General features: G+C 41.4%; 1 protein-coding gene across 1 annotated transcript in view; it reads left to right on the forward strand.

Moving 5' to 3' along the window:
• DGKB (diacylglycerol kinase beta) overlaps nt 1-24,864 on the forward strand; it is a 664,259-nt gene that overhangs the window by 263,532 nt on the left and 375,863 nt on the right. Inside the window, exons 12-13 of the mRNA XM_040352255.1 lie at nt 10,492-10,580; nt 12,301-12,417. Coding sequence (XP_040208189.1) covers nt 10,492-10,580; nt 12,301-12,417 — 206 coding nt within the window. The remainder of the gene's footprint in view (nt 1-10,491; nt 10,581-12,300; nt 12,418-24,864) is intronic.

The raw sequence follows: 24,864 nt of genomic DNA on the forward strand, positions 1-24,864 counted from the left end.
CGTATCTTAGATTGCAATATTTTGGATGACCGCTAGGTGGCGCTTCCATTGCGGCCGGCGTAGAACATGTAAATGAGTTTATACGCCGATTCACGGACGTACGCCCGGCCGCCGCAGTAGATTTACGCCGTTTCCGTAGCGCATTACAGGCCTAAAGTTATTCCATCTATTAGGTGGAATAACAATGTTAAAGTATGGCCGCCGTTTCCGCCGCGAGATTCAAATTTTTAACGTCGTTTGCGTAAGTCGTCCGCGAATCGGGATTTACCTTGTTTACGTCCACATCGAAATCAATAGGCCCGTGTGGCGTACGTAACCGCAATGCACACTGGGAAATGTAGTCGCCCGGCGCATGAGCAGTGAAAAAAAACATAAAAAACGTGAGGTCAAGCCTCATTACCATCAAACACGCCCCCCTCCAAGTCATTTGAATTCGGCGCCCTTACGCCCGTCCGCTTTAGGCTACGCCGCCGTATATTAGCAGGCAAGTATATTGAGAATCATTACTAGCCTAGCTAATTTACGGCGGCGTAGCCTAAACAGGCTAAGCTACGCCGCCGTAACTTTGCACTATTGTACCTGAATCTACCTAAAAGAATATCTCCTAAACCTGTACGGTTTAGGAGAAACCCCCCCCCTGCGTAGCGGGGATCCTCGGCTAAAGGACTGGCAGCCGCCGGACCTTGCCGAATTGAAGTCTCCCGCGCGCATGTGCGGGAGTGACGTCATCGCCGCTCCAGCCAATCACATCGCTGGAGCGTCGATACCCGGAAGACACGCCGAGTCAAGATGATATTGCGGGTTATCGCGGGTTTACAACCGCTTTAAGTGGTTAATCAATATCACAACATTTTGACAAAACTGAGTGTTATAGAACATTTGTTTAGCTCATTACATTGAAGTAATGTTAATAATATAACTTAAATTACAAAATCTTCAGTTTTACTCAAATTTAGTTGATGCAAAAATGAATACACCCCGCAAGAAAAACTACTCCATCTAGTATTTTGTATGACCTCCATGATTTGTAAGGACGGCACCAAGTCTTCTAGGCATGGAATGAACAAGTTGGGGAAATATTGCATCATCAATCTTTTTCCATTTTTCAAGAACGACCTCTTTTGGTTTCAATGGTGTTTATTAAAGAATTTTCAAGTTTACAAGATTATACGTTACATTCACAAAATTAAGAACGACCTCTTTTACAGTCTGGATGCTGGATGGGGAGTGATGCTCAACTTGTCTCTTCAGAATTCCCCAGAGGTGTTCCCTGATTGGGTTCAGTTCAGGAGACCTACTTGGCCACTAAATCACTTTCCCCCTGTTCTTCTTCAGAAATACAATGGTGGCCTTAGATGTGGATGATTGTCATGTTGGAAAAGTGCACAACGACCAAGAGCACGGAGTGATGGTAGCATCTTCTCTTTCAATGTAGAGCAGAACATCTGTGAATTCATGATACCATCAATGAAATGCAGCTCCCCGAAAACAGCAGCACTCATGTAGCCCCATAGAAGGACACGGCCACCACCATGTTTCATTGTAGGCACCATGATGCATTTTGCTTTGTACTCCTTACCTTTGCAACGCCATACAGTTTTGTAGCCATCAGTTCAAAAAAGAAAAACACTTATCTTGGTCTCATCACTCCAGAGTACAGAGTCCCAGTAGTCTTCTTCTTTTTCAGAATGGGCCCTAGCAAATTCTAGGTGGACTTTTATGTGCATGGTCTTTAGGAGAGGATTCCTTCGTGGACGATACATACATACATGCCATTCCTCTGCAGTGTACACCGTATTGTGTCACGGGAAACAATCACCCCAGTTTGTTTTTTTACTTCTTTAGCTAACTGCAGTAAACCCACATGGCGTTTCTATTCAACCCAGAAGACGCTCCTGTCGAGGTGATAACTTCAATGGATGGCCCGGACGTCTCTGTGAGATGGTTGCAGTTCCATCTTTGTTACATTTTTGTATCACTTTTGCTCCAGTATTCTGACTGATAAGTAAAGCTTTGCTGATTTTCTTGTAGCCTTCACCTTTCTTGTGTAAAGAAATTATTTTCTGTATCAGGGCTTGTGACATTTCTCTTCCATGTGGTGCCATTGCTGACATCATGAAATGGGAGGGGTTTTCTTTGTTAAGTAACGTCCTTTTATAATCACCTGTCTGCCAGACATCTGTTTAATGAATAATTAGACTCATCTGTAGGTGAATTCTTGTTAATTAGGAGTTTGTTGTGCAAAATTTAGCTTTGCTCCGAAGACTTTCATTGGGGTGTATTCATTTTTGAAACTGGAGGGGATATTTATATAAATGGAAAATCCACTTTGCACTACAAGGGCAAACTACAAGTGCAAAGTGCATTTCGGAAGTGCAGTCGCTGTAAATCTGAGGGGTAGATCTGAAATGAGGGGAAGCTCTGCTGATTTTATTACTTTATCACCAATGTAAGGAACATTCTTCCCACTGATCACCAATGTAAGGAACATTCTTGCCACTGATCACCAATGTAAGGGACATTCTTCCCACTGATCACCCATGTAAGGAACATTCTTCCCACTGATCACCAATGTAAGGAACATTCTTCTCACTGATCACCAATGTAAGGAACATTCTTGCCACTGATCACCAATGTAAGGGACATTATTCTCACTGATCACCAATGTAAGGAACATTCTTCTCACTGATCACCAATGTAAGCGACATTCTTCCCACTGATCACCAATGTAAGGGACATTCTTCCCACTGATCACCAATGTAAGGAAAATTCTTCCCACTGAATATCAATGTAAGGAACATTCTTCTCACTGATCACCAATGTAAGGAACAATCTCCTCACTGATCACCAATGTAAGGAACATTCTTCCCACTGATTATCAATGTAAGGAACATTCTTCCCACTGATCACCAATGTAAGGGACATTCTTCTCACTGATCACCAATGTAAGGAGCATTCTTCTCACTGATTACCAATGTAAGGAACATTCTTCTCACTGATCACCAATGTAAGGAGCATTCTTTCCAATGATCACCAATGTAAGAAACATTCTTCCCACTGATCACCAATGTAAGGAACATTCTTCCCACTGATCAGAAATGTAAGGGGCATTCTTCCCACTGATCACCAATGTAAGGAACATTTTTCCCACTGATCACCAATGTAAGGAACATTCTCCCCACTGATCACCAATGTAAGGAACATTCTCCCCACTGATCACCAATGTAAGGGACATTCTTCCCACTGATCACCAATGTAAGGAACATTCTTCTCACTGATCACCAATGTAAGGAAAATTCTTCTCACTGATCATCAATTTAAGGAACATTCTTCTCACTGATCACCAATGTAAGGAACAATCTCCTCACTGACCACCAATGTAAGGGACATTCTTCCCACTGATCACCAATGTAAGGAACATTCTTCTCTCTGATAACCAATGTAAGGAACATTCTTCTCACTGATCACCAATGTAAGGAGCATTCTTCTCACTGATCACCAATGTAAGGAACATTCTTTCCAATGACCATCAATGTAAGGAGCAATGTCCCACTGACCAACCCAGTAATGTACAGTGAGCTATAGATATAATTATTGGAAGGGGTTCCTTGAGACTGGAAAGTTAATTTAAAGGTTCCTCCATGTTAAGAAAGGCTGATCTAATCTGTAAAAGGGAAACAAGTACAACTGTCTGAAATGAAAAAAATGCTGTTATAACTTTAGTAAAAACCTCCACAACTGCCTTTTTTAACCAAAGAATCATCTAATGGACATAACTTCCTATTATGTACATTTAGTGGCATGTTTTTTTTTGTCTTAACCAAATTTTTATTCTTATGACAATAATCAACAGTCCTTAGTTTTTGTTTTCTTTGTTTAAATATTTTCACTTAGCAAATTTGCTTTCATTACAATTTTCTGATTCCCTTAAAACCGATGGCTCCACTGACTCAGTGTCAAGCCCTGTACACACGGGCCAGAATCTCATCAGGAAAAAACTTAATTTTTCCTGACGAGATTCTTGGCAAGAATCGCTTGCCGGCCGAGTGTATACACACTCAATCCAAAAGAACCGCCGTTCTTTTAAATGGCAAGAACGTGGTGACGTAATTCGATGCCGTCACCGCCATCTTGCTTCACCCTACCTATTCCTTGGAAGCTACCGTGAATGCGTCAAAGTCATTTCGAATATGCGCGGGTTTCCACGGCGACAGGTAAGTATACAGACGCTCAGGTTTCTCGGCAGGAAAACACTGCCGAGCAGTGCTGGGACAAGGCCATTTGGTGCCCAGGGCGAAGATGGCAAACTGCGCCCCCCCCCCCCGTTTTTAAGAAAGAATCAATGTTGTTTCAAAACAAGAATATACTTAAAGCAATAGAACAATGTACTGTCCCCCCTTGAGTGGGACTTTGAAAGCCACTGGCCAGTGGCTGCGTGTGATGGGCACAGTGGCTGCGTTTGATGGGCACAGTGGCTGCAGTTGATGGGCACAGTGGCTGCAGTTGATGGGCACACTGGCAGCACACTGGCGGCAATTGATGGGGCAAACTGGCAACAATTGATGGTTACAATCTGTAACCATCAATTGTTGCGAGTTTGCCCCGTCAATTGCCGTCAGTGTGCTGCCAGTTTTCCCCATCAATTGCCGCCAGTGTGCCCATCACACGCAGCCACTGTGCCCATCAAACGCAGCCACTGTGCCCATCAAACGCAGCCATGGTACCCATCAAACGCAGCCACTGTGCCATCAAACACAGTCACTCAGTGGCTGTGTTTGATGGCACAGTGGCTGCTTTTTATGGGAACAGCTGAGTAGCTGCGTTTAATGGGCACAGTGGCTGTGTTTGATGGGCACAGTGGATGCGTTGATTGCAATTGATGGGCACACTGGTGGCAATTGATGGGCACACTGGCAGCATACTGGCGACAATTGATGGGCACACTAGTGGCAATTGATGGGCACACTGGCGGCAATTGATGGGGCAAACTGGCAGCACACTGGTGGCAATTGATGGAGCAAACTGGCAGCACACTGGTGACAATTGATGGGGCAAACTGGCAGCACACTGGCAGCAATTGATGGGCACACTGGCGGCAATTGATGGGGAAAACTGGCAACAATTGATGGTTACAGTGGCTGCGTTTGATGGGAACAGTGGCTGCGTGTGATGGGCACAGTGGCTGCGTTTGATGGGCACAGTGGTGACAACTGATGTTCTTTTTTTTTGATAGTCAGAGAAGGCAAGCATGGTTCAAAATAACAAACACTTTTTTTTTTATCTGCCATTTTTTATTAACTAAGTGCTGGTCACCTCAGTCAGCCTCCTCCACCAGCACACTGGTGGCAATTGATCGGGCAAACTGGCAGCACGCTGGCGGCAATTGATGGGCACAGTGGGGCAAACTGGCAACAATTGATGGTTACAGTGGCTGCGTTTGATGGCACAGTGGCTGCATGATGATGGGCACAGTGGCTGCGTGTTATGGGCACAGTGGCTGCGTGTGTTGGCACAGTGGCTGCATGTGATGGGCACAGTGGCTGCGTTTGATGGGCACAGTGGCTGCGTTTGATGGGCACAGTGGCTGCGTGTGATTGGCACAGTGGTTGCGTTTGATGGGCACAGTGGCGACAATTGATGGCACAGTGGCTGTGTGTGATGGGCACAGAGGCAACAATTGATGGCACAGTGGCTGCGTGTGTTGGCACAGTGGCTGCATGTGATGGCACAGTGGCTGCATTTGATGGGCACAGTGGCTGCGTGTGATTGGCACAGTGGCTGCGTTTGATGGGCACAGTGGCGACAATTGATGGCACAGTGGCTGCGTTTGATGGGCACAATGGCTGCATGTGATGGCACAGTGGCTGCGTTTGGTGGCACAGTGAGGCTGCAATTAATGGTTTTTTTTTAGTCAGAGAACGCAAGTGTGGCTCAAAATAACACAAAAACTTTTTTTTAAAACTGCCATTTTTTATTAAAAAAATGACGGTCACCTCAGTCCACCCCCCCCCCCTCCCCAATACAGTAATTTAATTATTTACTTATTGTTTTCTTACTTTTTACAGTCTGACTACTTCAGTATCAGTATTGTTCTTCGGTTGCTTGCAGTAGCACTAGCCTAGTAGGCACTGGCAGGCTGAGGCTCCTCGTGACTTGTCCTTCCTTGCAGAAAGCGCCGACAGACACAGCTTCCTGCACAGAGACGAGTCCTCCCTCTCTCACCTCCCCTCCGGCGTGACGTCACGCGGCGCACGCCGCTGGAATGGAATCCACCAACTGAATCCTCGATAGGGGGGGGGAGCGACCAGCGGAGCGAGTAAACACACAGTGACAGGAGGAAAGGGAGCCCGGAGCTAGGAGCGCACTCGGCAGCCAGGCAGTCGGCACACAATTTGTAAAGTGCCACTGCCGCTGCCCGCGCTGTCTATATGACAGTGTCAGTGATTGCGCCCCCCTCCTGCACAAAATGGTAGCGCCCTAGGCACTCGCCCCTCCCGCCCCTGCCTTGTACCGGCCCTGCTGCCGAGAATGAGGAGAAAATAGAGAGCAGGTTCTCTATTTTTCTCGTCGAGATTCTGGGCAGTTTTCTTGACGAGAAACCTCAAAGCCTCGTACACACGCACGGTATACTCGGCAGCAGTTTTCTTGCTGGTTCTTTTCCGGAGAAAATCGTGCATTTGTATGAGGCTTAAGGAGTATAAATAAACTTTTTAAATAACATCAAACTCCCACAACTGCCATTTTTCTGTTTCAATGGTTTTTATTCGTTTTTCAAGTAAAGAATATATGCGCCAACACAGAGAGCAGCGAACAATCCTCGCATGCTCTGCACATATTAAGTCTTAAAAAACAAAATGGGAAAAGAAAATAAAACAAAAAGGGGGAAAACAAGCAGAGTATTTTTTTAAAAATAATCAAACATAACAGACAAAAGTAAGAGGGGAAATGATACTGGTTAACATAGGAGCAGGCATCCAAGCATAGAGACAATACCACAGTGCAACAAATGATTGCTATACTAAATATAGAACCATTATGGACCCAAATTGTGGGATGGATCCTGAATTGCGGCCCCTCTACATAACATATCTAATACTGAAAGCCAATCTATGACCTATATTGAGATATTGAAGTCCCTCAGAGCCCAAATTCTCCATCAGGCAACACATTTTGCAGATAGTTAAGATAGCTGAGTCACTTCGTAGGATTCAGGTTCGAGCAAACTCACAACGAGAGGATCTGGGCAGCTCAAAATCATAACAAGTAAGATACTTTCAGCATATATTAAACCCTAAATGTCCCCGATAGGGGAGCCCTTAGTCCCCAACACTACAGAAAAGGTCTAGGTTAACAAAAAATAAAATAAAAGAGGGGGGGGGGAATTCAGAGAATCCACGAGGGCAAGGCACTAGATATAAAAGAAAGAAGAAACAGGAGAAGAAAGAAGAGAGAAGGGTGTGTCCATCCGGGAATCTTTGATCAATCAACTGAAAAGGCATCTCTATGTCGCAGGGGCCTGCAAGTAGGTGAGCCAGGGAGACCACGTCTTTTAAAAAAGGGGTTGTTTGTCATTTAAAACGCTCACTATTTTCTCATTTAAACAACTGCCATTTTTAAATAAAGAATCTTACAATGGACATATTATGTCCATTTAGTGGCATTTTTTATCTTAACAAGGACAATACCCAATACTAATAGTCATTCGTTTTTTTATGTTTTCTTTCCTTAAATTTTTTCACTTACCAAATTTGCTTACAACCCAATTTTCGGATTTCCTTAAAAGCAATGACCCCATTCACCCAGTTTTGTTAAAAGTTTATATAAACTTTCTAAGTAGCATCAAACTCGCTCTTCCCACTTACAATCAGCACAACATGTCTTGTTTTCGAAGTAATGACATTGATACTACAATGTCATATTTTTTTTTTTTCCTTAATGTGCCTGGAAAATCAAATGTTCGAAGCAGATGGTGTATTCCGGAAAGCAACAAATTGGCGCAATGAAGACATAGTGGTGTTGTTGTAGGTTACAAATGAACTTGTACCGAGTACATGGCATCTATGACAACACTTGCTATCTGGAAATGGACTAATCAGCTATTTAAGGATCAGATAAACCAATAGACGAAGGATCATAAACTCATATGGCTTTTACTTTCTTGCTTGCCAGCTGCTCATAAGCATATATTTTGGAAAATGTAGATATTTTATTAACAAATGACACCAGTCCATTTGGCTGCCATCAATTTGTCTTCAAAGTGCTCATCATTCGGGGGGTCATTTTTTAAAAATTTTACTTGGGAACTAATTGAGTTACACATTTCCTGCCATGCTCTGATAAGGTTTTCTCGTTTTATATGCATAATGTTTCCTGTAATTATCGACCTTCTGAAGCCTACTGAAACAACAGTCCAAGCTGAGATATATTGGTTCTAGTGTGTTGTGTTGTCTGGAAACACTCTTGTGTTCTGTTTGAATTGAAGACCTTTCATCAGTATTTCGTATTTTTAGATTTTAAGCTAATATATGAAAAGCAGCTTTTTAGTTTACCTTTGTTTTACTTTGAAAGTCGAATAATTTTACAAAATAACAAACAAATGGTCAATCTCAACTAATTAGCTCAGCTATTCAGTAGTTTGGTGACCGATTATTCACTCAGGCCCTTTTTTTGTTCACGTGTAGACCCCATGTTCTGTAGCCAAGTACAGACTGCCCACCCACTTGCCCTCTAGCCGGTTATGAACAGGAACCAATGGGCATCCGGATTTTATGGACTGGCAGTGACACAAGGAATCATGGCATAAGACCTTCTGTGTGCCATCATTCTTTTGTAGGAAAATCCCTCATGGCCAATGGATGGCATCATAGGAGGCAAGAGATCACCATTGGGTCATGCTTCCTGCTGAGCAGTAGGCTCGTAAAAATTGCACCATGTGGTATAATAGCAATTGCTCCCAAGGACCCCTTTTCCAGTTCACAAGTAAGCACATTTTTGCAATCAGGATGGTTCGTAATCCTTGGAAAAATATTAATGGACCCCATGTTTTGTGGACAAGTGCAGACTACCCACCCACTTGCTGTTGCCTTCCAACTGGTCATGAACAAGAACCAATGGACATCCTCCTGAATTTGTTGATTGGCAGTGGCACTAGGAATCATGGGTGCCATCATTCTTTTATAGGAAAGTCCCTAATGGCCAATAAATACCATCACATGAGGCAGGGGGTCACCATTGGGTCAGGCTTCCTGTTGAGTTCAAGGCTCGTAAATGTCACCATATGATATCCTGGCAATTATACCCAAGGGCCCCTTTTCCCATTCATGAGTAAGCAAGTTTCTGCAATCAGGCTGGTCCGTAATGTTTGGCAAATATTCATGGATCAGCCTTATGCCCTGTACACACGATCGGTCCATCCGATGAGAACGGTCTGATGGACCGTTTTCATCGGTTAACTGATGAAGCTGACTGATGGTCAGTTGTGCCTACACACCATCGGTTAAAAAAACGATCGTGTCAGAACGCTGTGACGTAAAACACAACGACGTGCTGAAAAAAACGAAGTTCAATGCTTCCAAGCATGCGTCGACTTGATTCTGAGTATGCATGGATTTTTAACCGATGGTTGTGCCTACTAACTATTGTTTTTTTTCTATCGGTTAGGTATCCATCGGTTAAATTTAAAACAGGATTGCCTTTTTTAACCTATGGATAAATAACCGATGGGGCCCACACACGATCGGTTTGGTCCGATGAAAACCGTTCATATTGGTTTGACCGATCGTGTGTACACGGCATTAGTGTAAATCTTAACTGATTCACTCATTTCCACAGGGGACGAGACCTTCTGAGTGACATCATTCCTTTATTGGAAAGCCCCTATTGGCCAATGAATGGCATCATAAGAGGCAAGGGATCACCATTGGATGAGGCTTCCTGTTGAGCAGAAAGGCTTGTAAATTGCACCATGTGGTATACTGGCAATTGCTCCTAGTGAATCAGCCTAAGTATGAATCCTAACTGATTCACTAATTTCCACATGGGATGAGACCTTCTGTGTGACATCATTCCTTTATAGGAAAGCCCCTAATGGCCAACAAATAGCATCATAGGAGGCAAGGGATCACCATTGAATGAGGCTTCCTGTTGAGCGGAAAGGCTTGTAAATTGCACCATGTGGTATACTGGCAATTGTTCCCAAGGAACTGAAATTAAGCTTGCATGGTAAACTAAAGGGGGGAATAATTAAGTATGTAGGTGAGATTACAGGAGAAAGGACCTCGGGGTAGACAACAGAAGCATGGCGATGATGTGAATTGATGGTATGAATGTGGGGCAATTGTACAGAGATTTACTTATTTTTTTTCCACCTTATGCTATGCAACAGCAATGAGCACCATTAGGGGATAGAGTGTGCATTACTTTACAATTGTATATTTTTATTATTAATATTATTATTATTATACATATGATTTTTTTTATATTTTTCTGCAGTTTGCAAATATACTGTCCATGAACGTTGTGTTTCCAGAGCACCCCCATCTTGCATTAAAACCTACGTAAAGTCATTAAAGGACACAAATGTAAGTATCAGCTTTAGCTCCTGAGGGCTTCGTAACCAGCCATTTTTTTTACTTTTTGGCACTGTGTAGCTTTAACTGACAATTGTGCGTTCATGCAATGTTGTCCCCAAACAAAATTTATATAATTTTTTTGCACACAAATCGAGCTTTCTTTTGGTGGTATTTGATCACCTCATTTTTTCTTTGCTTTTTTATTATATAAATGAAAAAAGACCAACTAGTTTGAAAAAAAAAAATATATATATATGTGTTACTTTCTACTATAAAACATATCCCATAAAAAAAAAATCTCTTAATAATTTTGGCCAAAATGTATTCTGTTACATGTCTTTGGTTAAAAACAAACAACAACTAAAAAACAATAAGTGTATATTGATTGGTTTGTGTGAAAGTTATAAGCCCTGTACGCACGATCGGATATCTGATGGAATCTAATCCGTTGGATTTTTTCATCAGATATCCGATGAAGCTGACTTTCATCAGTCTTTAGACATGTGCGTTCCTGTTCGTAACAAATGGATTTTCATACAAATTTGTTAGTATTCGTACATTCGTATCAATTCGAACATCCGAAAAGCTGAAAGAACCAAAATACGAAAATTACTGAATTACGAATAAACAAACGTCAAAATGAGCGTACACACGATCGGACTTCAAACAAACTTTTCCGTGGATTTTTGTCTGAAGGGAGTTGGCCGGACTTTTGAAACCGAAAAAGTTTGCCCGATGGAGCGTACACACGGTCGGATTTTTTGGAAACCGCTCATTTTGACGTTTGTTGGCAAAAAGTCTGACCGTGTGTACGGGGCTTAAGAGAAAGTCTTAATATGGATTAGCCGCGTGTTGCGATGTATTTACAAAAGTACAAAATTCCGAATCCATTAAACGAAAATTATTATCTAACAAAATTACAAATTTTGAATCAACAAAAATAAATTAGACAGAATTACTAATCATTCAGTATAAACGAAAATAAAACTGTTACGAAAATACGAACGGGTCTGAATAGGAAAACTTGCGTCTTACGAAATTACGAATGTTTACGAATCTACGGAATGAGACGAAACGGAACAAAAAAATATGAACATTTTTGTTGTGCACATGTCTATCAGTCTTGCCTACACACCATCGGTTAAAAATCCGATCGTGTCCAACACGGTGACGTAAAACACTACGACCTGCTGAGAAAAATTAAGTTCAATGCTTCCGAGCATACGTCGACTTGATTCTGAACATGCATGGATTTTTGACAGATAGACTTCTCCACAGACGATCGTTTTTTTTCTATGGTTTTTTTATCCATAGGAAAAAATGTAAAACAGGTTCTATTTTTTTTCACCGATGGAAAAAAAAAACGATGGGGCCCACACGCGATCGGTTCGTCCGATGAAAACGGTCCATCGGTCCATTTTCAAAAGACAAATCGAACGTGTGTACAGGGCTTTAGTGTCTACAAACTATGGGATATATACTCTAATTTTTTATATATTTTTGTATACTAGTAATGTTGGTGATCAGACTGGGATGCCATTAAAGTTAATGTGCGTGTAAAGGCAGGTGTCCCAATACTTTTGGTAATATGGTGTACCGTAGATGCGTGATTCTGCACAGCCACCCCCCACTGTAGCAGTAAATCTACGGGTATATATGACAAAATTACTTTTCACGGATGAATAAGAAAGATGCTTTTTTACAAATTCTCTGCTCTTCCCCCCCACAGATCATGCACCATTTTTGGGTGGAAGGAAACTGCCCGACAAGATGTGAAAAGTGTCACAAAGCCATTAAATGTTATCAAGGCCTCACGGGACTGCACTGCGTTTGGTGTCAGATTACGGTAAGTGGATGGGTTTGTTTTTTCCTAAGTGGTAAAGACTAAAATTCTGAAAGCTGCTACTGTTTACTTCAAAAACTGCCATGGCAGTCATGTGACTACTAAAGGGGTTCAAGCACGGTGGGGGGAGGGTTGACACTTATTTATTTATTTAGGCAGAAACAATAACATTTAGAAAATTATTTTAGACTGATGAAGACAGTTCAAGATTACAAAAAAAAAGAAAATTACCTCTTGAAAATGGGATTTTGTGGGCAATGAAACGAAAAATTCAAAAATTGAAAAAATATATATAATTGAATATACAAAATATTAAAAAAAATATCCAAGTCACATGATACATATACCACACAGTGGTGCATTAAAAACAGTACATAAATAAGATGACAGTACATGTGTACTAAAAGTGAAATGGTGAAGAGTGAATGGTGTTTTACAAATGGACCTCAAGAACCTACGAAATAAGGCTCAAGGGTATGTACAGATAGCTGACCCAACGCGTTTCGACTTGTGAGTTTACACTGAATGTCTTCATCAGGAAAAGATAGCATCTCTGTAATTGAAAAAACAGCCAAATAATACATGTACTTAATACAGAAAATTAACAATGATAAATAATCATATATCGATCCTCTGTGAAAATACCATTTAAATACAAAAAAGTTCAAGATTACATTTCCTACTCAGATTGCTATGAAAAATCTGCAATTCATTTGTTGTAGGGCTGGTTGTTTTAGAATAGCTCTAGCATTGGCAATCATGTAAGACAACACTGTTGCTAACTGCAAAAAAATAAACAAACAGTTGTGACAGGAAGTCAGGTAAATTTGTGGGTGTTGTCACAGACGGGACATAAATTTCTGCCTTGTTTAGACAATACACCAATTGTTATTAGGTGTCGGCTGCAACAGTAGCCAGAAAAGGCTAAAGGCCGTTGGAAGACTTCAGCTGTTCAGAATGAGGCAATTAAGGCCTCTATAAGTAGTCCAGAGGATTACCACTGATTTGCTGCATCCTGAGGCTTTGTGAGTAAGGAGAGCAGTACTGAAAGTCTTCTGAGGAGGTGAGGAGAGGATTGATTTTTATGTGTGATAAAAATCAAAAGACTATTGTTTTTCTGCTGTATGACCAGCACTGTCTGCCCAGCACTAGGCTGAGCCAGACTCCATAGATAGGTTCCTGTGTGGTGAAGGTAGACGCCCAAAGTGGCCAGGGTTTAGTTTATGTTTGATTTTGTTTATGCTGTTTGGATGCTTGCACTTGTTTCCAGCAAGATGGAAGAATAAACCAAAATCTTTGTTTTCAACCGTCTTCGACTGCCTGTCTGTATAAATTCAGTGTGTGGTGAACCCAACCAAGGGGTCACACACCCCGCTACCGAGCTAACCCCTTACACAGTATAATAAAGTACATTTATAATCCTTGCAGAGTGTCAGAACCAGTATCTGCACCCACGACCTCTGCTGCCTCTGGCAGGAGCACTTCTTGCTGAACCACCTGAGATGCTGGACAGCTACCTGTCCAATCTCTTACAACAATCTGTTATTGGTTGAACTGGATGGGTTTTGTTTTTCAAGCAGACTAACTATGCAACTATGTAACAATCTTGTCTTATTTCTTGTGCCTTGGAATCTTGACCTCTTTGCTCCTCCCATGAACTTCCTGATTTTTTTCCTTGTACACACGATCGGACTTTCCAAAGAAAAAGTCTAAGGCCACGCGATTGGTTAAACCGATGAGACTGGTCTGATGGACCGTTTTCATCGGTCCAAACCGATCGTGTGTGGGCGCCATCAGTTATTTAACCATCGGTTAAAAAAAAACAACTTGCTTTAAATTTAACCGATGGATTCCTAACCGATTAGTTAAAAAACGATCGTTAGTAGGCCCAACCATCGGTTAAAAATCCACGCATGCTCAGAATCAAGTCGAAGCATGCTTGGAAGCATTGAACTTCGTTTTTTTCAGCACGTCGTTGTGTTTTACGTCACTGCGTTCTGACACAATCGTTTTTTTAACCGATGGTGTGTAGGCACGACGGACCATCAGTCAGCTTCATCGGTTAACCTAAGACAACAGTCCTTCAGACCGTTCTCATCGGATGGACTGATTGTGTGTACAAGGCTTTAATTCCTCTTTAACAAGAGTATTTAATCATTCTAATTATGTTGAGAAAGTATTATCCAAACTGCAAATTTTAAGAAAAAAATGTTTATTTCATAATTATTGTTTTATAATTATAAAATATAATTATATTTATAAAATGAATGACTTCCCAAGATTGATTATAACGGTGGCTAACTAGTAGCAAGACCTTATTATTATATTAATCTGTTGACTGTACATTTTGAGAAGGGAACAAAGGCAAAAAAAAAAGGTTAAAACAAAAAAACAAAAACAAAAAATAACAAAGAACAGGAATAAAAAAAAGTACAATATATGAAAACCTATATTACATTTTATAATTATTATGTTATAATTATAAAATATAATTAGAATTGTAAAATAAGTGACTTGCTAACATTGGTTATATTAGGGGCTAACTAGTAACAAGGCCTTTGTCTTTTCTTCTTATATTGATCTGTTAAATGTACATTTTGAGGTAGGGGACAAGACAAAAAAAAGTTAAAACAATTAAAAACAAGCAAAAAATAAAGAACAGCAATAAAAAAGTACAAAAAATTCAAACTTATATTTAAATTTGTATTTATTATGTTATAATTATAAAATATAATTACAAAAGAATGACTTCCTAACATTGGTTATATTGGTGGCTAACTAGTAACAAGACCTTTGTCTTTTCTTATTGTATTGATCTGTTGACTGTTAATTTTGAGGTAGGGGACAAAGACAAAAAAAAAGGTTAAAACAAGAAAAAACAAAAGCAAAGAACAGGAATACAAAAAGTAAAAACAAAAAACAAAAAAAAACCTACATTTATTTTATAATTATTATGTTATAATTATAAAATATAATTATAAAATGAATGACTTCATAACATTGGTTATATTGGTGGCTAACTAGTAACAAGACCTTTGTCTTTTCTTCTTATATTGATCTGTTCACTGTAAATTTTGAGGTAGGGGACAAAGACAAGAATTTAAAAGGTTAAAACAAGAAAAAAACAAAGAACAGGAATAAAAAAAGTATAAAAATTCAAAACTAAATTTATTTTATAATTATTATGTTATTATGAATGACTTCCTAACATTGGTGTTATTGGTGGCTAACTATTAACAAGACCCTTGTCTTTTATAATTATATTGATATATTGATCTGTTGATTGTAAATGATGAGGTAGGTGACAAAAAACCCAGAAAAAGTTAACAAAAGTAAAAAAAGAAAAAGAAAATTATAAAAAAATAATAATAAATTGGGGCAGACTCGATGGACCACTTGGACATGTTTTTTTTTCTGCCGTCACTCTTCTATGTTTCCAAAGACATTTTTACAGACCAGTGTTATTGTTAAATTATATACGGTAGAATACATTGTTTGTTTTCCCTTTTATGTTTTATTTTATAGCATCAAAAAAGCCCTGATCATTTAAACATGTATTAAGAAATTAATTACATTATACATACAGTAATAAATACATAAATATGGAAGGTGTAGATAGACAGATACATAGAATGATTGATAGATTACAGGGATAGATTTAAAATAATATTTTGTGTACTATCGTAACTGTATTTATACAGCTCTATACATTTTGCCACAACACATACATGTAAGACCAGCTGTAAAGAAATAAACAGCTTTTTTTTAGGAACACCAGGCCCCGTACACACGGCCGAGGAACTCGACGTGCCAAACACATCGAGTTCCTCGGCCAGTTCAGCCCTGAAGCCGCCGAGGAGCTTGGCGGGCCGAGAGCTCCCATAGAACAACGAGGAAATAGAGAACATGTTCTCTATTTCCTCGTCGAGCTCCTCGTCGGCTTCCTCGGCGAAATTGTACACACGGCCGGGTTTCTCGGCAGAATTCAGCCAGAAACTCGGTCGGAAGCTGAATTCTGCCGAGGAAACTGGTCGTGTGTACGGGGCTTGTGTGTGTTCAATATATGAGTGTGGTTCAATTTTCACCTAAGACACATAAAAGCAGGTGCAACATGTAAATATGTTTAATTAACAGCATTTCAAAAAAAAAAATCTGTTATTGAAGATTAAAAAAGAAAAAGAAAAAAAAAACATTTTGCATATATATCTAAAATTATGATCTCATCTTGAAAAATTAAAGTCGAATGCCGCGTACACACGGTCGTTTTTCGGCATGAAAAAAAAAAAAACGTTTTTAAAAACGTCATTTAAAATGATGGTGTGTGGGCTTCACATCGTTTTTCGGCTTCTGAAAAACGACAAAAAAAAATTCGAACATGGTGCATTTTTTCACATAGTTTTTTAAAATGTAGTTTTTCGTGTTGTTAAAAATGATCGTGTGTGTGGGCAAAAACGACGTGTTAAACCTGCGCATGCCCAGAAGCAAGTTATGAGACTGGAGCACTCGTTCTGGTAAAACTACCGTTCATAATGGAGTAAGCACATTCATTACGCTGTAACAGACAGAAAAGCGCGAATCGTCTTTTACTAACAAGGAATCAGCTAAAAGCAGCCCCAAGGCGAATATAACTTCCCCTTTAGGGTGCCGTCGTACGTGTTGTACGTCACTGCGCTTTGTTCATCATTTTTCAAAAACGATGGTGTGTGGGCAACATCGTTTTTAATGATGAAGTTGGAAAAACTTTGTTTTTTGGACATGCTGAAAAACGTCGTTTTTTTTTCATGCCGAAAAATGATCGTGTGTACGCGGCATCAGAGTTCCTTATCTAATTTAACCTCTTGAGACCCCGAACCTTTTTCTCTCTAAATTCCCGTTGAGTCCCAGAGATTTTTTTTTTTCATTTTGGTAATATCTCATTATACCATTTAGCACTCCGTAATCGACCCTTCTTATGTATTGTGAATATATGTTTTTTTTGGGACAGAGAGGGCTTTATTCAGGAACAGATTTGAATGCAAATATGTCGATTTCCATCTGTTTTTATTAGGAATAAGTAGTAAAATATATATATATATATACAGTATATAAAAAAAAAAAATCCTGTAATTTTCCCAATGCAATATTTGTACAATTAGCAATTGTATATGCTACATTTATTGTATTTTATTCTTCTAGGAAATTTAAGTGACCCTTTAACCACTTAAGCCCCGGAAGAATTGGCTGCCCAATGACCGGGCACTGCGTCGATTTAACTGACAATTGCGGGGTTGTGGGATGTTGCGCCCAAACAAAATTGACATCCTATTTTCATAAAAATACACATTTTTTGGTGGGATTTGATCACCTCTGCGGTTTTTATTTTTTGCGCTATAAACAAAAAAAAGTGCGCCAATTTTGAATAAAAAGCAATATTTTTTACTTTTTATCCCCCAAAAATATATAAAAAAAAGAAAATTTTCCTCAGTTTAGGCCGATACATATTCTACATATTTTTGGAAAAAAAAATCACAATAAGCGTTTATTCATTGGTTTGCGCAAAAGTTATAGCATCTACAAAATAGGGGATAGTTTTTGGCATTTTTATTATTATTTTTTTTTTATTAGTAATGGTGGCAATCAGCAAATTTTATCATGACTGCGACATTATGGCGGACACATGGGACACTTTTGATGCTATTTTGGGACCATTGTCATTTATACAGCGATCAGTGCTATAAAAATGCACTGATTACTGTGTAAATGACACTGGCAGGGAAGGGGTTAACCACTGGGGGGGCGAGGAAGTGGATAAGTGTGTCCTAGGGAGTGATTCTAACTCTGGGGGGATGGGCTAAGAGTGACACGACACTGATCGCTGCTCCCGATGACATTGAGTAGTAGATCACTGTCCTGTCACGAGGCAGAAGAGGGAAATGCCTTGTTTACAGTGGCACCCCCCTGTTCTGCAGCTCTGTGACACGATTGCGGTCACTCGGCGGACATCGAGTCCGCGGGACCCATTGCCCACTCATGGAGCTCGCGGCGGCGCAATGCTGTGGTTTAAAGGGGCAGTCGTGTCATTCTGCCAACGTAAATAGTCTTGCAGCGGTCGGCAAGCGCTTAAAGGATAAGTTTGCCTTTGGGAACATGTCACATGTTCCACCTGTTTTTAGGGTGGAATTCGTAACATGTTCCCAATGCTGCAGCCTCTGCCCCCCCCCCCCCTCTCTCGACAGCAGTATGGGGAGAAGTTGCTGGTTCTCCTCTCTCTGGCTGTCTTCTCCCTCTGCTCTTTCTCTGATGTTCTTCTGACGCTCTCTCTGCTGTAATGCTGGGCCCGCCAGGTGCCATTACTTATATAACCATGGGGCAGGGCTTCACGGTGGCCCTGCCCGTGTGACATCACCACCCCATCATGCCCTGGGTGGGTTATTATTACTGCCTTTGACACCACTGCTGTGGGTTATTGTACTAAAAAAAAAATGCAATTTTTTTTGCGCTATAAACAAAAAAAGAGCATCAATTTTGAAAAAAAGCAATATTTTTTACTTTTTGCTATAATAAATATCCCCAAAAATATATAAAAAAAAAATGTTATCCTCAGTTTAGGCCGATACGTATTCTTCTACATATTTTTGGTAAAAAAAAAAAAATCACAATAAGCGTTTATTAATTGGTTTGCACATAAGTTATAGCGTTTACAAAATAGGGAATAGTTTTATTGCATTTTTATTGTTATTTTTTTTTATTAGTAATGGCGGCGATCAGCGATTTTTATCATGACTGCGACATTATGGCGTGCAACGTCGTACGACCGCGCAATTGTCACTTAAAGCGACGCAGTGCCGAATCGCAAAAAGTGCTCTGGTCAGGAAGGGGGTCAATTCTTCTGGGGCTGAAGTGGGTATCGTTCCCCTTTAACCACTTAAGCCCCGGACCTTTAGGCAGCTAAATGCCCAGGCCAGGTTTTGCGATTCGGCACTGCGTCGCTTTAACAGACAATTGCACGGTCGTGCGACGTGGCTCCCAAACAAAATTGACGTCCTTTTTTTCCCACTAATAGAGCTTTCTTTTGGTGGTATTTGATCACCTCTGCGGTTTTTATTTTTTGCGCTATAAACAAAAATAGAGCGACAATTTTGAAAAAAATGCAATATTTTTTACTTTTTGCTATAATAAATATTCCCCAAAAACATATATAAAATATAAATGTCCTCAGTTTAGGCTGATACGTATTCTTCTACCTATTTTTGGTTAAAAAAAATCGCAATAAGCGTTTAGCGATTGGTTTGTGCAAAATTTATAGCGTTTACAAAATAGGGGATAGTTTTATTGCATTTTTATTATTTTTTTTTTTTTACTACTAATGGCGGCGATCAGCGATTTTTTTTTCGTGACTGCGACATTATGGCAGACAATTCGGACGATTTTGACAAGTTTTTGGGACCATTGTCATTTTCACAGCAAAAAATGCATTTAAATTGCATTGTTTATTGTGAAAATGACAGTTGCAGTTTGGGAGTTAACCACAGGGGGCGCTGAAGGAGTTATGTTTCACCTAGTGTGTGTTTACAACTGTAGGGGGGTGTGGCTGTAGGTCTGACGTCATCGATTGTGTCTCCCTATAAAAGGGATCACACGATCGATGCAGCCGCCACAGTGAAGCACGGGGAAGCCGTGTTTACATACGGCTCTCCCTGTTCTTCAGCTCCGGGGAGCGATCGCGAGGGGGCGGCTAAAAACGAATAGCCGCGCCGTCGTCCCGGATCGCTCCCATCGGAAGAACAGACCGTCGCATGTACCGGGGGGGGTTCCGATCGGACCCCCGACCCGCGGAAAGGCAGGGACGTACATGTACGCCCATATGCCTGTATGTGCCATTCTGTGGACGTATATGTCCATGCAGCGGGCGTTAAGCGGTTAATAAAGCCGGTTCCACAGCTCTTTTCTGGAAATCAGACGTTCCCTTCCTATTTTCTCATTCAACTTGGCCAGACAAGATTTCTTAGATCCACTGTTTCGCTTTGTTAAGGCATCTTTGGATTTGTTCAGGAAGGTTTCACACCTTTCATTTAAATCGTCAGCCTTGTCTACAGTGGTCTGAACACTTCAAAGTCACTGCAGCTCGGACGCCCTACTTTCCAAATCATTTGCCTCGCTAGCAGTCTCATGCAAACATTCTGATGCCGCTCCAAGCAGGGCCGATCCTAGGGTCACAGGCGCCTGGGTGCAGAAATATTTCTGGCGCCCCAACATGGGCGTGGTCATTTTACTAACTCCTCCCCTTTACAAATGTTTATATGGCAATGACTCAACCACAGAGATGCTCCCACATGAAGTCTTCATTAACCTGGGATCCTTACATGATCTCTTAAAGGGGTGGTTCCCCCTAAAACACATTTCTAACAATAGATTCGTAAGACCCGTTACACTGCGGGTAGGCTGGCTTTTTTTTTTTTTTTTTTGTACATACCGACATCTCTGCGTTTCGTCCCTTGTCAGTGGGCGTTCCTATTTGATTGACGTTCCTCGGACGGGCGCATACGTGACGTCACGACTTTCCGAAAGAAGCCGAACGTCGCTGCGCAGGTGCCGTATAGAGCCGACTCTATACGGCGCATGCGCAATGACGTTCGGCTTCTGTCGGAAAGTCGTGACGTCACGTATTCGCCCGTCCGAGGAACCTCAATCAAATAGGAACGCCCACCGCCAAGGGACGAGACGCCGAGATCTCGGTATGTACGAAAAAAAAAAAAAAAAAGCCAGCCTACCCGCAGTGTAACGGGTCTTACGAATCTATTGTTAGAAATGTGTTTTAGGGGGAACCACCGCTTTAACAATAAGCAAAATACAGGAAGAGAAGCAAAGTACTTTATTGGGACCTGGAGGGGGGCCTCTGTGATGGACACAGAGAGGGCTTCTGTTAGAGAGTCTGTTAGATGTTCGGCACCCCCACCTCTGCAGGCGCCTGGGTGCAATGCACCCTGTGCACCCTGCCTAGGATCGGCCCTGGCTCCAAGCTCTTTTTATAATTTCAACGATATCTTTGTCTTTTTCCTCATTTTGGATTCTGTATGCAGAGTGATAAAGAATTACCAACCTACAATGGCCACTGCCCACATCTCTCCCTTACTGAACCGGAAACACAAAGCCTGAGGAAAATGTAGAGACTCCTAGCCAGATTCACGTAGCCGTGCCTAACGTTAGGCAGGCGTAGCGTATCTCATATACGATACGCCGCCGTAAGTTAGAGAGGCAAGTGCTGTATTCACCAAGCACTTGCGTCCTAAGTTACGGCGGCGTAGCGTAAATGTGCCGGCGTAAGCGCGCCTAATTCAAATTGTGAAGAGGTGGGCGTGTTTTATGTAAATAAAGCATGACCCCACGTAAATTACGTTTTTATCGAACGGCGCATGCACCGTCCGTGGACGTATCCCAGTGCGCATGCTCCAAATTACGCCGCAAAGACTCATTGGTTTCGACGTGAACGTAAATTACGCCCAGCCCCATTCACGGACGACTTACGCAAACAACGTAAAAATGTAAAAATTCAACACGGGACCGACGTCCATACTTAACATTGGCTGCGCCATCTTTTTGATGGAATATATTTACGCCTGAAAACGCCTTACGTAAACGGCGTATCTTTACTGCGACGGGCAAGCGTACGTTCGTGAATAGGCGTATCTCGCTGATTTACGCATTCTAGGCGTAAATCAGCGTACACGCCCCTAGCGGCCAGCGTAAATGGGCAACTAAGATACGACGGCGTAGGAGGTCGTATCTTAGCTACATTTAAGCGTATCTCAATTTGAGAATACACTTAAATGTACGATGGCACAGATTCTGAGTTACGACGGTGTATCTACTGATACGCCCGTCGTAAGTTTCCTGAATCTGGCTATCCATCACCACAAGCTCTTTTCAAAGAAGAAGCATGATAGCAAGTAGACGCGGGGTTTATTTAAATCAAAATTCGGACACATTTTCCGTCATTTGGGAATTTGGATGTATCCGAATTTCTAAATTACAATAGTAAGGAATTTAAATGAATCTGAAATAACGAAACAAAAATTTCGGACAAAATCCTGACAGTTTTCTTAATGGAATTCGTATAGTGTTCCAATCGAATTCCAAAAAGTTTGCGGATCAAATTCCAAAAGTTTGCGGATTTGAATTTCAGAAGAGAATAAAATAGAATATAAAAAAAAAGGAATAGAATAGAAAATAATAAATAGAATAGAATATAATAGAGTAAAACAGATCCGAATACTAAAAAGAAAAAAATAATAGAAAATAAAGGGATAGAATACAGTGCCTTGAAAAAGTATTCATACCCCTTAATTTTCCAAATTTTGTCATGTTACAACCAAAAACGTAAATGTATCTTATTGGGATTTTATGTGATAAACCAACACAAAGTGGCACATAATTGTGAAGTGGAAGGAAAATGATAAATGTTTTTCAACGTCTTTTACAAATAAATATGTGAAAAGTGTGGGGGGTACATACTTTATAGAACCTCCCTTCACTACAATTACAGCTGCAAGTCTTTTTGGGGACCAAAGCTCTACCAGCTTTGCACATCTAGAGAGGAACATTTCTGCCCATTGTTCTTTGCACAATATCTCAAGCTCTGTCAGATTGGATGGAGAGCGTCTGTGAACAGCAATTTTCAAGTCTTGCCACAGATTCTCAATGTGATTTAGGTCTGGACTGTGACTGGGCTATTCTAACACATGAATATGCTTTGATCTAAACCATTCCATAGTAGCTCTGGCTGTATGTTTAGGGTCGTTGTCCTGCTGGAAGGTGAACCTCCACCCAGTCTCAAGTCTTTTTCAGACTCGAACAGGTTTTCTTCTAAGATTGCCCTGTATTTGGCTCCATCCATCTTCCCATCAACTCTGACCAGCTTCCCTGTCCCTGCTGAAGAAAAGCATCCCAACAACATGATGCTGTCACCACCATGTTTCACAGTGGGGATGGTGTGTTCAGGGTGATGTGCAGTGTTAGTTTTCCGCCACACATAGTGTTTTGCTTTTAGGCCAAAAAGTTTAATTTTGGTCTCATCTGACCAGAGCACCTTCTTCCACGTGTCCGAGATGAAGTCTTCACTTAGTCAGACTTCATCTTGGTCACTTACCCTGCACAGAGATTTTCCAGCTTGTGGGACAACAATCTAAGTGACAGCAGACTGAGAGTAACTGCTGTAAAAATCCTTACCTTTAGGAAATATCTGTGACACTTACTGCCACGCAGACAGTAAGGTAACAGAGTTTAACCACTTCCGGACCGCCCGCCGTCGTTATACGCCGCTACTTTGAAGAGGAATACCGTTGTTATGGTAGCAACTAGCTACCCTAATTCTGGTACCCTCTTCAAGAGCAGGCGGTCCGCTTCAAGATAAAAGTGGTCTCGCAAGATCACTTTTATCGGCGGCAGAAGAGGACCCCCCCCCCCCACCGCTCAGTGGTGCCCTCCGCCACTTACCGGAGCCATTGGGAGCAGTGGAGGCAATCGGATCCTCTTCCTAGGCTGACATGAAGACGAGTGAGGGGGAAGATGGCTCCCACCCGTCTCCATATCATTGCAGGGTGGAAGTGACGTCAAAACGTCACAGGGGAAGATGGCCCCCACCTCCCCAAAAAAAGTACCACCAGCCACAACTGATCTCGACGAGGGTTCCGTGAAACCCTAGGGTTCCTCCAGAGGTTGATAGATGTTCCTTGAGCAATAAGCAATTTCTGCCTCTCAGGCCTCGTGCACACGACCGGGTTTCTCGGCAAAAACCAGCAAGAAAACTGATTCTTGCCGAGATTCCTGTTCGTGTGTACGAGGCATTCAGGTTTCTCGTCTGGAAATCTGGCCAGAATCTCGACGAGAAAAAAAGAGAACCGTGGTTCTTTTGAAATGAAAGTCAGTACACTCCAGTGGCATGAGTTTCTTGCCAAGAATCTCGTCAGGGAAAACAACAGGTTTTTCCTGACGAGATTCTCAGACGTGTGTACGAGGCTTCAGATAAGTTATCATTGACACCAAAGATCTTTTTAGCTATCTGGAAGGGGGTATGTCTTCCCAATGGCCACAAGTCTAAGGCCGCGTACACACGATCGGTCAAAACCGTTGAAAATGGACTGCTTCGACGCATGCTTGGAAGCATTGAACTTTGTTTTTTTCAGCACGTCGTTGTATTTTACGTCACCGCATTCTGACACGATCGGTTTTTAACCTATGGTGTGTAGGCACATCAGACAGCTTCATCGGATGGACTGATCGTGTGTACGCGGCCTAAGGAGCATTCTTCCCACTGACCATCACTAATGTATCATTGGATGTAGATATAGAGGGCCAGATTCACAGAAAGAGCAGCCGAGAGCAGGCGAGCCGCCCGAGCCAATGCTTCACTAAGCGGCGATGCCCAGCTCGAGTCACTGTCAGGGGCAGGCGAACCTTAGTACTAAAGTTCTT

This window comes from Rana temporaria, chromosome 5 (genome assembly GCF_905171775.1).
Source record: "Rana temporaria chromosome 5, aRanTem1.1, whole genome shotgun sequence".
NCBI classification, from domain to species: Eukaryota; Metazoa; Chordata; class Amphibia; order Anura; family Ranidae; genus Rana; species Rana temporaria.